Consider the following 15,216-nt stretch of genomic DNA (forward strand, 5'->3'; position numbering starts at 1 on the left):
CTACTTCCTGTCTGATCGTCTCCGCCTTGACCTCGTCCCTCCGCAAAAGACCTGAGGGAGGGTGATGAGTAAGAGGAGGAGACCGAAGAGGAATCTGATACCCATGTGACACTACTTCGAGGGTCCAGAGATCGGAAACCCTCCTGCACCAAGCTGGTATGTGCTGCATAAGGCGTGATCCCACGGGAAGGAGCGGACAGGGGGGTTCGGGGCTAGTGCTTCCCGAACTCCATCCTCCCGAAAAGGAGGACGAAGAGGGGGAGACTGAGCCTGGGGTCCCCGGGGAGGGAGACCCAGAGTCCTACCCTTATCCATGTCCAGGCAGCCGGTGAAGCCTTCAAAGAGACTTCGCGGCCCCCGGTCCCCAGAAGTGTCAGAACGCCCACCACCAACGTCACGTTCCTTGGGCTTTCTCTGACGCTTCCCGCTACTAGTCTTCTTCTGCCCCTTTGAGGGAGACCATGAGCGCTTTGATCCTCGCTGGTTGTGGCTCTGAGCGGCGGACTTACTACCTGGGCTGGGCTGCCCTGCGCGTTAGGTAGTTCTTGTTAGGTGCCGGGACAGTCCCGCGCGTGCCGGCGAAAACGAAACGTCACAGACGTACATGTATCCTAACATGTAAAATGTGTGAATCAAATTTGAACAACAACCGACAAAGCATGCATAAGATACCACATTTTCAAAAAACAAAGTGGCTACCAGTCAGCCATCTTGTTTTGAATCAGTAAATCACTGCATGTGCATACAATAACAGTGGAGCTAAAAAATCACACCGAGCTTGAGGTCAAACTGGTGAAAAGTCTGATAAGAAGTAAGTCATGGTGTTACGCTTGTCATTTTTCACAATTCTCTTCAAATAACAGCAGCCTCTGTTCCTTGATGCATTTGATTATAAAGTTCCACTTCTCAGCTGACCGACAAACCACATAAAGTTAAACAACAATACTTATGACTGTAAGCAAAAATTACATTTGTTATGAAGATCAACAGTTAGAAAAAACAAGCAGCCAATTGGCTGAGAAAGCTCCGCTGTTAGCAATGAACATTACAATTAGAAAATAAACATTATGTATTATATCAAAGCAATCAAACTTGCAGTTTCCACCAAGAAGTCGAAAATATCACTTTTTACCGAAAATGACAAAAATATTCATTAAAATTAGAGAATTGAAGGTATCATCACGAAATGAACAAATCTGAGAGCAGTCCACATGTAGTACCTATATATGTAATATCAAAGCAATCAGACTATTGTTTTTTTACAACAAGTCGAAAATATCACTTTTTACCAAAAATGACAAAAATATTCACCAAAATTATAGAATCGAAGATACCATCACGAAATGAACAAATCTGAGAAAGGTCTACATGTAGTATCTAAATATGTAATATCAAAGCAATTGAACTATTGGTTTTTAACAAGAAGTCGAAAATATCACTTTTTACCAAAAATTACAAAAATATTCACCAAAATTAGAGAATTGAAGATATCATCACGAAATGAACAAATCTGAGAGAGGTTCACATGTAGTACCTATATATGTGGTATCAAAGCAATTGGACTTGCGGTTTTTAACAAGAAGTCGAAAATATCACTTTTTACCAAAAATGATAAAAATATTCACCAAAATTAGAGAATTAAAGATATCATTACAAAATGAACAAATCTGAGAGCAGTCCACATGTAGTACCTATATATGTAGTATCAAAGCAATTGGACTTGCGGTTTTCAACAAGAAGTCAAAAAACTTTTTACCAAAAATGACAAAAATATTCATGAAAATTAGAGAATCAAAGATATCAGCACGAAATAAGCAAATCAGGAGAGAAGACCATCTATAGTACCTATATATATAATATCAAAGCAATCAGACTTGTGGTTTTTAACAAGAAGTCAAAAATATCACTTTTTACCAAAAATGACAAAAATATTCACCAAAATTAGAGAATTGAAGATATCATCATGAAATGAACAAATCTGAGAGAGGTACCCAAGGTACATACACACCAAGTATCAAAGCATTCAGGCTTGTAGTTTTCAAGAAGAAGTCGAAAACATAAAAAGTTGACACAAACGACGACGGACAATCACTCATATGATAAGCTCCGCTCAACTAAGTCGACAGTGGAGCAAAAAAGTTAAAAGCACTTGCGGAATTCCTTTGGCTAGACCTTCTGAGGTGATATTGGATCAGTTCTTCATTTTTTATACAGTAGTGAAAATAACATTCCTCTTGCCATCTGATGATTTCGATGTGTCAGCCATCTTTAGGTTCGGATAATTTATCAAGATAAGCAGTATTGTTCAATGTAGCTTTCTGCAACGATGTTAGTGAACACAAGCAGGCACAAGTGAAATACGGCTGTACAGCATTCACACATTGTCTTAATGTTGCTGTTTTACTTCACCTAATTAGGCATTAATGAAACCAATTAATTCATCACTGGATCGATATCGAGGAGACACCTCGCCACTTCCTGACAGTAGAGGGTGCTTCAGATATTATCCCAAAGCAAGATGCATGTCAAAACACGGTTGTATACTTGGTAGGAACAATTGTACATAAATCTTATCGTATAAAAACACACCTTTTTGTATTAAATTTACAAATAATAATTCTTATCTGATTTGGACTACAGATTTACCATACTGTTAGTTGTAAAAGTGACCAATTCTTTCTGAAAACGATCAGTTCTTGACACATGGTTTAGGACATGGAGTACATAAACACACAATACCTCTAAAATGTGAAATCAAGAGGCATTTTCTGAGAAGCATTTTATTCACTCATTTATATTGCAATACAAATATTTCAGATGTAATGTTCCTACAACCTTTTTTCGAAGTTGAAGAAATATACTAACAATTTAATGTATCTGATACTTCTTCTATTTCGTGTTATGTTGGGGAATTAGTGCCATCTTGAAGTTAGTAAAGTACATCTCTGATAAAGGTGTACATGCACACACATTAACTAAAACAAGTCGATAGGCTGGTTGGAGATCCCCACCGCTCAAAAAACAAACATGTTTTTTAGCTGTTGTCGTGGTAGGACATGAACAAGAAGCAACATTGATTAATAACTAAAACTGGGACCTGTAAGTTTGCAAAAAGCATTCAGTCTTCAGAAGTCACTTCACTTTTATTACTAGCACGTATTCTGCTTTTATAATTATTATTTCTGGCGGTTTGTATTTTCTAGATTCTTTGATTGAACACAGCATTTACAATTCATTGAAAGTTGCATTGGGATTACGTTGATACAGTGTAACAATGTGACGCCGGTGATCTCTTGTGGGTGCGCAACTTAGTCAAAATAAAAAGCATTTGTCCACCCCTATTACAAAGACTGGTTGGACATAATACATTTGGGGCAAAAAAAACACAGTTTTTTGGCTATTGCCATAGCAGCGGTGGACCAGATTTTTTCTGATTAGTGACGGTATAACCTGCCTGCCAAGTATGTACAAAATCAGCCAAGCCCAAAAAATCACAGAAGAGTTAAAAAGCTGTTACTGGTGAAAAGTTACCTCAACTTTGAGATCAGATTTCTCAGTAATGAAATAAGATATCAAAAAACAAATAGTAACTATGTGTCCACACTCAAGCTGAGTAGAATGAGCTATGTCCGAGGTGTTTAATCCTAAATTAGTAGGAGATACATTTGGCACAAAGCTATTAAAAAATTAGTTTTTTGTGGCTGTTGCTATGGCAACAGTAGGCCAGAATTTTTTTCAGATTTTACATTACTGACTGGAGTGAAGGTGTGACCTGCCTGCCAAGTTTTGAGTGAAATCAGCAAAACAAATCACAGAAGAATTAATGCGTGAACACACACAAGTGATTTTAAGGCCAATCCCAGCGGAGCCGATCGCCAATATTTCCACCTCAATTAGAATTGAAGTACCGTATATATACATATCAGAACTAGTACTTCCAGCGACACAGTAAAAAATTATCCTGAATTTCTAAATTACCTAAATTTTCTTTTTTTAGGTGTCTGACAACTGTAACTTACTTTACAGTAAAGTTATACATTAAAACCAAATTATTGCAGAAGTCTTACACATGTGTGCAGATACACCCTCATCGAAGTGTGCTCTAGAATAATCCATTCAATACAGCTTCACAAAATAACAGCAGAGTAAAAGCTTTAATGGTAACCCATAGTGATCGAGTTCAATTTGCATCCAGATGGCTCTAATTTGGGATTCAATACTGAACATGCGTAACAATTAGCTCACACAAATACATTTAAATAATACAAATACAAATAATACTAATAACTGTTACAGGTATAAACTTTGAAGACTAAAATCTATATTACATATAATTACTGAATATTAATTATATATGAAGATAAAGAAAATTACAAACATTTGCAAATCTACTTAGACAAGATTAGACTTTTTTGAATTTTTTTTTTTTTTTTTTTTATAACAAGTTTTTTTTTTCTTGTATCATTCTTTTTTGTTTTTTTCTTATCTGTCTGCTTCGATCTCATAATATACATGACATATGCAAAGTTCAATATGTCATACACACAAGGTTTTTTCTGATCAATCGTATAAGACAACTTAAATGTGCTACAAAATGTTGAATAAAATCATGGTCATGTAATAGACACCAAACAGTCACCCTTATGGGCACACTTGGTTACGTTTGTTAACAAAACCATTATTGTATGCATTTGAATCATTAGTGGTGAAATACATCTTATTGTTCACTCAAATATTACCAGTCCTATAGAGTTTTTAACCTTTTCACCACCAGTCCCTGTTTTCATCATAAATACACAAAATAGTTCAGTTTATAGTATTTGGACAAAAATTGAACTGAAAATTGACTCAAATTTTGTTTGTTAATTGGCTCCAAAATTAGGATTAATTTTCAGAAATAATTGCAGCAAAATTTGTGCGAAAAAAAGTCTGCTGGTGAAACGATTAAGGATTTAGTATGATTATGGTTAATAGTTCTGTCAATTTTACATAAAATCATGGATACAGTAAATTGAATCTGAAAATAAACTAAATCAGAGCATAAAATTAGACTGATATGAAAACAAAAAAATACTTAATTAATTACCTAACTAACACATATCACATTCAATCTTTTCACTCAAAATTGAACAGACTATGTTATTGTTAATCACAAAATCAATTTTAAATCCACATTGACATATTTTCGATATACTTTAAAATAATAATTTTGTTACAAATGAGCAGATATAGAGTAGTAAAGCGAAAAGGTTAAAAAAAGTGTGTGTACTTGTTAATAATCATGTCACAAGGCAGGTATGCAGAATTGGGTACGAGTCATTTGTAAGGTTGTGCAACTGATCCATGCACGAAGGGATGGTGGTCTTCATGCCATACATTAGAGTTGGTGCTTATTTATTAAAATTGAGTAAACTAATTCAAAATTCTGATTGTCAAGCCAATTAACAGAAACATTTAGTCTTTTTAGTCAAATGTCATACGAGTGACAATTTTGCATTAAGCTTAATCTTTGAAGAGCAATTTTGTGAAATATATTATGTTAATAAAATATCAGCCTGCAAACAATCACTAAAATTAATAATTGTATAATTACATATTAGGCCATTTTAATAAAAATATTAACAATTTATTATGAAATGCTTTTTAAATCTTAGTTATGGAAAAAAAATATAGCTTAGTCAGTGCATCTCCACATGGTGAAAGCGATTTGCTACGAAAAAATACTGGAAAACACATTTAACCTTTTTACCACCAGTTCCCTCTTTTCATCCCAAGTTCACAAAATAGTCCCATTTGTAGACTGCATTTCCATACAGAAGATTAGGGCAAAAATTGTTTGAGTAAAAACTGAAAATTTACTCAAATTTTTGTCTGTTGGCCCCAAAATTAGGATTTGTTTCCAGAAATATTGAAGCGTATAAGTAAAAAGTGCAGACAAATTTGAAGGTGAAAGTCTGGTGGTGAAAAGGTTATGGCATTTCAAGCTGAATTCAAATATTGCACTAGGGAGCATGCACAAATATGCAATGCATTATGGGAAAGATTTTTCCATTGTATACATGCTGCTAATCACTGTCAAGAAATTCTTTCTTCACAAATGCAATAATATTCTCAAAATGCAAATTTTCATACTGAAAAATCACTAATTTAAAATTGAATCATATTTGTTTTAATAATTCAATAATTTTACAATTCATGTATTTTTCACCCATCCAATGTTACTGAACAACATTTTGAGATACATATTATTTTTTGCCGAGTACAGTGACCCTCAGGCTGATCATTTTTATTCACTTTCTTCATTTTTGTGACATGAAATACCACATACATTAAAATACAACATTATTTTAGTAGCGTTCTGCACAAAATGCAGTTGATAAAAAGGCAAAATAACATTATCAATAAGTATTTAAAAGTATTTTTTCCGTATGGCCGGTCTTGGGAGCGATTTTGCGGAACCTGCTTTCAAAGACCCTTTAAAAAAAATCAATTTTTCATCAAATAGATCTGATCTTGCATCATGCACATTACATATGGGTCCAAAATACATATGTATACTGTTCATAATTTTCCATTCCATTGTCCATTGTCTGTATGTATGTATGCATACACGCACACACACATGCATGTATGTGTACGTGTACGTGCACACACCCACCCACACGCACTAACTGCAAAGACTCCTGTTGTGTGCTTAACACACAGGATTCAAAAATACATGAAAGTTGGTGCTATTGCAGCAAACCCTTTGCCAATAAAGGCTGGCAGTGTAATTATCTCTTGCAGGATTAGACGTGCTTATATAAATGTGCCTTGCTTTAATGAACATGATTACAAAGGAACAAGTACACAATCCAGCATAATGAATCCCCAAAAAAGAGCCATATGGATACGAACAACTTAATTTAAATCTGTAGTGTCTACGATCACCTTGATAAACATAGAGTCGTCTTTTACGTAAGCATGACGACTGCTCTCCAGTTGAGACAGAGGCATGAATAAAGGGCAGCCGCTGGCAATATTCATATCGCCAGTAGGACGCTTGAAGGAATTTGATGTAGGGTCCGGACGAAATGCATCAATGACATGTTCTCGGTTGTTTTGATCCAAAAGCATGAATGTTACCTAGATATAAAAAAAGAAGGTAGGTGGTTTTAAAAAAAGAAATTACCAATTAATATTCACTAAAATAAGAATCATGGAAATCAACAAATCTGAGAGGTCAACCCAAAGGACCTACATTTGTACATATCAAATATCAAGAAAATTAGACAAACTGTTTTCAATAAAATGTCAAAAATAGTTTTTTTACCAAAATTGACAGTAATATTGACTATAAAATTTACATATTTACATAAATCTACATATAAAAGCAATTGGGATAGCCATTTTCAAGAAGAAGTCTCAAATATAACTTACTTAACAAAAATGACAAAAACATTCATTAAAATTAGATTTGAAGATATCGTCATGAAATGAACAAACCATTCAAAGTGGAAGTTTCCAAGAAGAAGTCAAAAATAACAATTTTGACCAAAAATTACAAATTACAATATTCATTAAAAATAAAGATATTGTCTTTGGTTTCTTCAGATTGTCTTTTTACATCTATGTACTAAGATTTATGACACAACACTTGAAGTTGTAAAGTAAAATAGGAACAATTTTATTTTGGGAAATCGGAGGGTCCACTGTTAGCAACTTTGGGCTACAAGCCAGAAAACAGTAGCAAGCAAACCGGTATACATGGAAAGCACCACAGTGGACCCCCTAAGCAGAAGTTGAAAACTTACAGCAAATAACAAGATTAAAAACTACAAGTCCTAAAACACAGTTACAAAATATTGCAAGGGTTACTGCAGTGAGAACTGTATCTGGTTAGTGGTTAGTGGTAGAAGATGAGGTGGTAGTAGGACAGTGAGAGCTGCAACTACATGAATGGTTATTGGTAGAGCGATGAGAACCGCAGCTGCCTGATGACAAGGTTAGGTAGGTAGAGGCAGTGGGAACTGCAACTACAGAAATAACGACAGCGTGGCTGTACCTGGCAGGTGGTAGAGGTGGTGAGGACCACAACTACGCATGAATGGTTACTGAAATGTTAGTAATAAAAACACTTTAAAAAAAATTGTAAATACACTTTGTAAAAGCACCTTATGGTGATTATCTTAGGGAATAAATGAGCACAAGTAATTGCGAAGTCCCCAAATGATGCGATATAAAATATCGCAGAAAATCCCCAAGATTAACATTTTTTTAAATAATATAAAAAATATAGAATATAAAGTACAATTACTAGTACAAATTCATGGCCTACTGCACTACAAATTAAGTGCATCCCCTACATCAACTTTCCACACCCTGTTTATTTACTCTATGAGTTGTTAGCCAAGGGCAGTAAGTGTAAATCCCAAAGTTACATCTGAAGTACAAGTATGAATGTATCGCACATAACTATCGGATGACCACCAGCCGAGTGCCTTTATTAAGTGGTCCTGAATTCTGACGAGTCTAAACCGAGTCGATTCAGAAGCTGATGCAAGTAACTGAGGAACACAGGTCGAGTCAAAGGCAGGTTGTTTTCAGAAATAAATAAGGGGTGCTCTGGTTTGGAGGCAAGATTTTCAATCTTGTGGCCAAATATTTTCTCATGGCAGCCACTGGGCGCATACGATTGTTAGAAAAGTAATTAATAACCAAATCTCGCTGACACTGGTCCGTCTTTGAGGATTTGAGCACAATAAAAGCACTATCATCACCCACAAAACTGACATCCTCAATGCAAAGATGGACGTTGCTATCAAACCTTTCCTTACAAATATTAAATCAGTCAGTGTAAGGGGAGAAAACTGTTCCATTTAGTGCTGAAAACATTTTGGCAACAAGTTCCGTTGTAAATGGGAGGCGAAGTTCAGTACGTTGTCCTGAATTCCTTTTGATAGAACGTAGAAGCAAATTTAAGCGCACAGTCTCTGGATTTTTCCTGGCCGTTAATTTGTTATTACATTCATGTGAATAATTTGGTGCATTGTCAATGCCTGTCAGAAAACCATCTCTAAGTTCACTGCACAAATTTGTAACAAAATCCCGGTTTGGATGATCTGTTAAAAACGCTTTAATTTGTCTACATTAATGAGTGTCGTCGCTGTTGCTGGCAGTCACTTTAAATTGGCAATATTGCTAGTCGGACCAGATTTAGAACACTTGCAAGCTGGGTGGTTGTTTTTGCAGTAAAAACAGGCATGTACAAATGGGCATACATTTCTTGAGCAACCCTTCACAAAATTGAAGTTATTGCAAATCTCCTTTCCATTCAAGTAAATCCTGGGTTGTCCTCTCGCATCATTACGCGACTGACTGTACTGCTTGCGTGGGCAGAAATCCACCATATGCGTTGTGCTGCCACAAATAGCACACGAATACGATTTTCGCCCAGCTGTGATTCACATAAAAATGGCAGAACCGCGAACAGACCAATCAATTTTAATGCCTTCCTGTTGTAAGTAAGCTCCAGCTCTAGTAGCGAACTGAACATGATAGTCGTAAAAAACATTACCAAAATTTAGTGCCAGGTCTGTAATGTTTTTCTGGTACAAATCTAGCTCCTCGTGTCGTTCTGGAAAGACGCCGCAAATAACTGCCTTGTATTTCTCGAAAGCTACCAAGAATTCATGAAAAGTTAAGGTTTTGTTCAATCGAGGATCGGCACTCCCTTTGATCTTAATTTCATTGCCCGATAAATCCATGATAGAACGATCATCTGCTTCCTGATCAGGAATTAATAATGCTGCAAGATTAACGTATTTACCTTGTAAGATATTTGCTTTCATGGTCTCAGATACATCTACAAGATCCGGCAAGGCGTTAGATAAAATGCCAAATCTTCCAGCAGTTGATGGGTAGTTTCACTCAGTGGTGGTCGCAAAATTTGGACGATTTTGCTGAGCTATATCAAAACTTCCACGCATGGCCGCCATGTTGTTTTGATTCTGCCTACCACTCGCCGGCGGATAACATAACTCTCTAACATCCTGACGGATATCACTATTCATATCTGCACTGACCGCGTCTGTCGTTCTCATGTCGCTGACTAGCAGTTGGGTTCGGGTTTTCATCTTCCACGTTTTCATCTTTCAAGTCCACGACTTCGGAATTTACTGAATGTTCTTTGATGTTGAATTTATAAATATTTGTCGCTTCTCGTTGGCTTGTATATGGCGGTAGACCGATGCCGCTGTCCAGTTTGTAGAGTTAGATGGGTCTAAACTACTTGTTGTTCTCTGCTGTGAAGTAGATCGCCGACCTGAAGTAGAAACTCCTATACTAGTAGTGCTACATGAATCAGGTAGTTGTGCAAATAAAAGCGTCCTGACCTGCCGTGTAGCGGTAGAAAGGCGTCCGCTTTTACTCCTTGTTGTTGGGGAGGTTGGTTGTGTAACGATGACTAATGACGCTTCCTAGCTGCCTCTTCGTGGAGTATTCATGGTAAAGTAGAATATCGATAAAATATCATAAAGTTGAAAAATACAAGTTGTAAAGTTCGACTAGCTCACCCAAATATAGCGGGAAACTGAACTATCTCAAGAATATGCAAATTCATGGAGGGACAAGAAATGCAAATTAATCGTGTCAATAAATCATGCATAATGCTCCACATTAAGCATTCATTCATTGAAATGCAATGATTAGCACTTGATAGAAGATATCAGTGGAATTACAAAGCTGAATATTGATTAATTATTATGCAACTTAGGTCATAAAAATGCACAGATTTTAACCCAAAGGTTGAATAAAATCAGTCAAGGCATGCCTGAGAAACTGTTAATGACATTTTCAAATATTGATTTTTGGTGTTTTTTAGGCCAATCAGTCAAAGGTCAACCAAAAGAAATAAGCAAATCAACTTGCATGCGTGTCCCATCATGATGAACGGATGCACACACAAACGGACCTCAAAACATAAGTCTCCATTTCAGATTTGGACCAACAAGGACTAAAAAGGGCAATCAAACTGTTATTAAATTATGTAGCAATGAAAACATCATTGACAAGTTTGTTGGCCCAATATTAAAGATAAGGCATCCAGCTACTACTTGCGTTGACAAATTAAAATGACCCTTTCAAACTGAAGGGTCAGAGCATTGATGTATGCACTGGTAGTGATACCCTGTTACATGGAGTGTTCAATTCAGGTAATATGACCATACTCAATCTAAGTCAAACAATGATACTAATTACATCGCGTGATGGGCAAATATACTATATACTATATTTACCATCAAAATAACCCAAAAAAGTAATAATCAAAAATCATGCGAATAACATTCATATACCAAAATTTTGGATTATTAAAATTAAAACAAGATGTTTTGCACCAAGAAATTTTGTCTCGTATACAACCTGAAGAAAAGCAGTTTTACATTAGTGTTTATTTTCACAAACTTTTGTTGGATAGAAGCCTTCGACTTGAAATCAATTTTTGTGCGCATTGGGTATAATTAGTATATTTTACAGTGTCCTGTGTAACAACAAAGTTGTGTTTTCTTTCTTTTTGGTTGTGCTTAGAATCCAGGTGAATTAAACCCTGTTAAAAAAAACTCATTGGTTGTTGTCAGAACACTACTGGAATGAGGACAGACAAAAATCAATTCATTCTTACCTAAAAGTTCCCAGACATTCTGAAAGTTGTTTTCAGTTGACATTTTGGTGAGTAAAAATCCAAATTAGTCATAAAAAAACTCTACAGGTGTCAGTGTGTTTAGAGAATTAGTATATCATAATGACTTCTGGTGTGTTAAGATATCAGAGTCCACAAGTGTGAATTGCTACTTATAGGAGTTTGTCACTGCAGCCTGTGATGATAGATTAATAGCATTCCAATTGCAGGAGTCTGTCATGTGTGGCAGCCACCCCAGTAACCTGTGGCAGCCACCCTAGTAACCTGTGGCAGCCACCCTAGTAACCTGTGGCCATGCAACCAATAACCTAGAACAGGCGAGTTAACAAATAACCTGCCCATGCATCTCATTATGAGCTCAGACAGCTCCCAAGTGAAGTAGTAGTTCACAAGATTAGAAACACCGACTCAAAAGTAGAGCACAGATACAGGTGGCAATTCATTGCCTGAAGACCTTGATCAAATCAACCTACAGATATTCTGCTGTACATGCGAGTGGCTAAAAATTATGGGCAGTTGGAATTCTCCTTTGTTTTTAAGATGTACGAATCACTGTTATTATTTTTTCAGCGGTAAAATCCTTTTTTTTTATAGGAGTTACTTCATAAAATCATTTGAATCACGAACGTTTAATCTGTGTGGTGAGCCAAAACAGGAGGTGACCCTCGGTGACATACCATAGCTTTCTCCTCCCTTAAATGTTGTACTGTCTCCCCAAAAAGTGCACACTCAGCAAATCAACAGGACAATTAGGCTTCACCTTATTGTAAGTAATAAGTTTGTTTTGATGGTTCTTCAGAGGCATTTTTACTATAAAGTTAACATTGATAACACCTAAAACTTGACTATAGGACTCCATTTTTTTATTCTCACTTAATAGTTCCATGGTGCTGATTACACCTCATTATCTCATGCGACATTAACAGGATAACTTTGGGGAATTGCTGTTTTTTGCTTTACCCACAATCCCCGCAGTACATGTTTATATATACAATTTATAACCCAGTTTTAGGAATCTTAAAACACTTTAGAACAGTGAACTAGAAAAAATTTACTGGCTTAATCTTCACAGATTTTCCAAATGTATTAAAATTATTTAGTTGGGTCAAAAGAAAATTTTCCAAGAAACACGCCCACCCAGAGTTAAAATATATTAAAAAGAAAAATAACTATTTACCTTTTGTCTGAATGGCCATCTCAGCAACCCATCAAATGTGCCTCTCATGATGACAAAGAACAGGGAGACATGGTTTCCCTTGCCCATTCCATCTCCATTCAGATATACTCGGGCACACATCTTGTAACCATGACGACTGGTGAAGAAGCACGGTGAGTAGATGGATGTAGTGCGACCAGATAAGGCATCATTTCTTTTACGATTGAAGTCAGAGATTTTCCAAACCAGTACACCATCGTAAGATGCCATCTCCAGAGACTGAATTCTTAGATCTTGCTCAGCTAAGGCGACATCCTTCAGTGCGATGATGCGATCTTGAGATTTGATCTTTCTCTCTAAAGATTCCACCAGATCTCGGTCTTGTTTCCGCTCTCTCTCCATGGCCTGCACAACATTAGCATCTCTCTCAATCTGACCGTTGAGTACGGCAACAATCCCTTCATACGTAGATACCTTAGTGTCAAGTACAATGGTCTTGGCCTTCAATTCTTCAATTGAGCGAGACTGCTTATCGATGATAGCTTGTACACCCCTTGTAGGTTGTTGACCTTGCTGCCTAGTGGTCACATCAACCAAGTCTTGTTCCACCTTCTGAACAGCACGTTCTACTATCACGATTCGGTCGGCGTTACTTTTCACATTCTGGGATAGTGCTGGTACATCAAGATTCACCTTCAGTGTTGCAAATTCATCACTCACATTGGATACTTTATCACGAATCAAATCAAGATGCTTTACAACAGTTGTTTCCAAATGCTGGGGCATTTTCTCAACTTCCACCTGAAAAGTACAGAGTGGGCATAATATGTAAACCTTCATGATAATAGATAATTACCATTGTCTGTTGTAGAAAGAAAATCTTCAACAAAGCTTGTTCTAACCTTTATACAAGCTTTCTGTTACTAACATACGTTACTGGTAGTTTCATTATAGATTTATGAAAAATGTGTTTACTAAAAATAATCTAGAAGGAGATACATCACGGTAATAATATTTTTTGTTACCGATACACACCATGTATATACGTTGAAGAGTCAACTGTGAATGTACTGGTATTATAAATACAGACAACACTTTGTAAAGTGGTGGAGCAAGTTCTATACATACAAACAAGGACCAACCTTTCTTTCACAGAACTGCAAGTTTTTATCATCATTTATATCAATCAAAATATTCAATGATTTATTGAAATATTAATCCAAGTATTTATTATTCTTTGTCATCACCTCCGACCACCATCTTGTAAAAGTGCTGTTGAAATCAATAATGCACCCAACTGTGCAACTCTACCTTTCCAAAATAGATACAACACTCCCTAAATTCTGGCATACAGCCCAACCAAAAAACTGTCTCCTGGATAACCCTGAAGAAGGCCAAGCCCCCCCCCCCCCCCCGAAACACAACTTCTTCCTTGCAACAAGCACCATGGGCACCAAGTGAGAAAAGCATGGTATCAAATTTCCTAACATGCAAAAAAAAAATTCAGAGAGCACCCTTACCAGTTCCTCGCAACCAACTTTCTGGTACAAACAAGGACCAACCTTTCTTTCACAGTCACCTCTTTCAGGGTCAGTGTGTTCCAGAATCTGCAAGACAGAAACAGAGAAAGCTCAGCAAGAACTCAATCACACTGAGGAAATTGAAGACTTAAAAAAAAAAAAAGTATTGGTGTGTGAGGATTACAATTGTAAAATGAAAGCTCATAATTCACACTAATAAAAAATTGATGTTATATGTTGGAAGAAAAAACCATGTGGTCACATGACTGCTAGGTAAATAAATCCTTTACCAAAGATTCAAATGAGTACTTTGGAAAAATGAAATTGAATACTACACTTTTTTTTGTAGAATAAAATGCAAGAACCATGGATTTTGCTTATTTTTTTTCTCTTATTAAATGTCTGTTTTCACCAAAAAATTTATTTTTCACATTCAGGTAGCCGAGTCTTCAAATGAGTACTTTAGAAAAATTAAATTAAATACCACATTTTTTTTTGTTGGAAAAATGTAGAATAAAACGCAAGAACCATAACAGTCACATCGATTTTGCTTATTTTTTTTCCTCTGTTTTCACCAAATTTTTTTATTTTTTACATTCAGGTAGTCTTCAGAATGAATAAATTTAACAAAAAATTCTGTGACTGTTATGTTTATATAATTCATACAACTTATCTATAATCACAGGGGAAAAAATGAAAGAATATGATGGGTGCTCACTGGGTAGTACTCATTTGATTGATGTCAGAATTAGAACAAATTAATACACTAATTTGCATATTGACAGATGAATAATGGAGTTGCTGCCTTCATTATTTACATGGTCATGACATTTTCAGTTATCAATGTTTTGACGTCCAGTAAA

General features: G+C 36.0%; 1 protein-coding gene across 4 annotated transcripts in view; it reads right to left on the reverse strand.

The window, feature by feature from the left end:
- Positions 1-2,764: 2,764 nt before the first annotated feature.
- Positions 2,765-15,216, reverse strand: part of LOC144363364 (TNF receptor-associated factor 2-like) — a 106,942-nt gene continuing 94,490 nt past the window's right edge. For all 4 annotated transcript variants that reach the window (XM_085492260.1, XM_085492262.1, XM_085492259.1 and 1 more), the window contains exons 8-10: positions 14,354-14,440; positions 12,855-13,634; positions 2,765-7,125 (exon numbers count right to left, since the gene is read on the reverse strand). In XM_085492260.1, the coding sequence (XP_085348386.1) occupies positions 6,901-7,125; positions 12,855-13,634; positions 14,354-14,440 (1,092 nt within the window). In that variant the 3' untranslated portion in view covers positions 2,765-6,900. The remainder of the gene's footprint in view (positions 7,126-12,854; positions 13,635-14,353; positions 14,441-15,216) is intronic.

The sequence above is a fragment of the Saccoglossus kowalevskii genome, chromosome 17 (genome assembly GCF_978046115.1).
Source record: "Saccoglossus kowalevskii chromosome 17, keSacKowa6.1, whole genome shotgun sequence".
Taxonomy (NCBI): domain Eukaryota; kingdom Metazoa; phylum Hemichordata; class Enteropneusta; family Harrimaniidae; genus Saccoglossus; species Saccoglossus kowalevskii.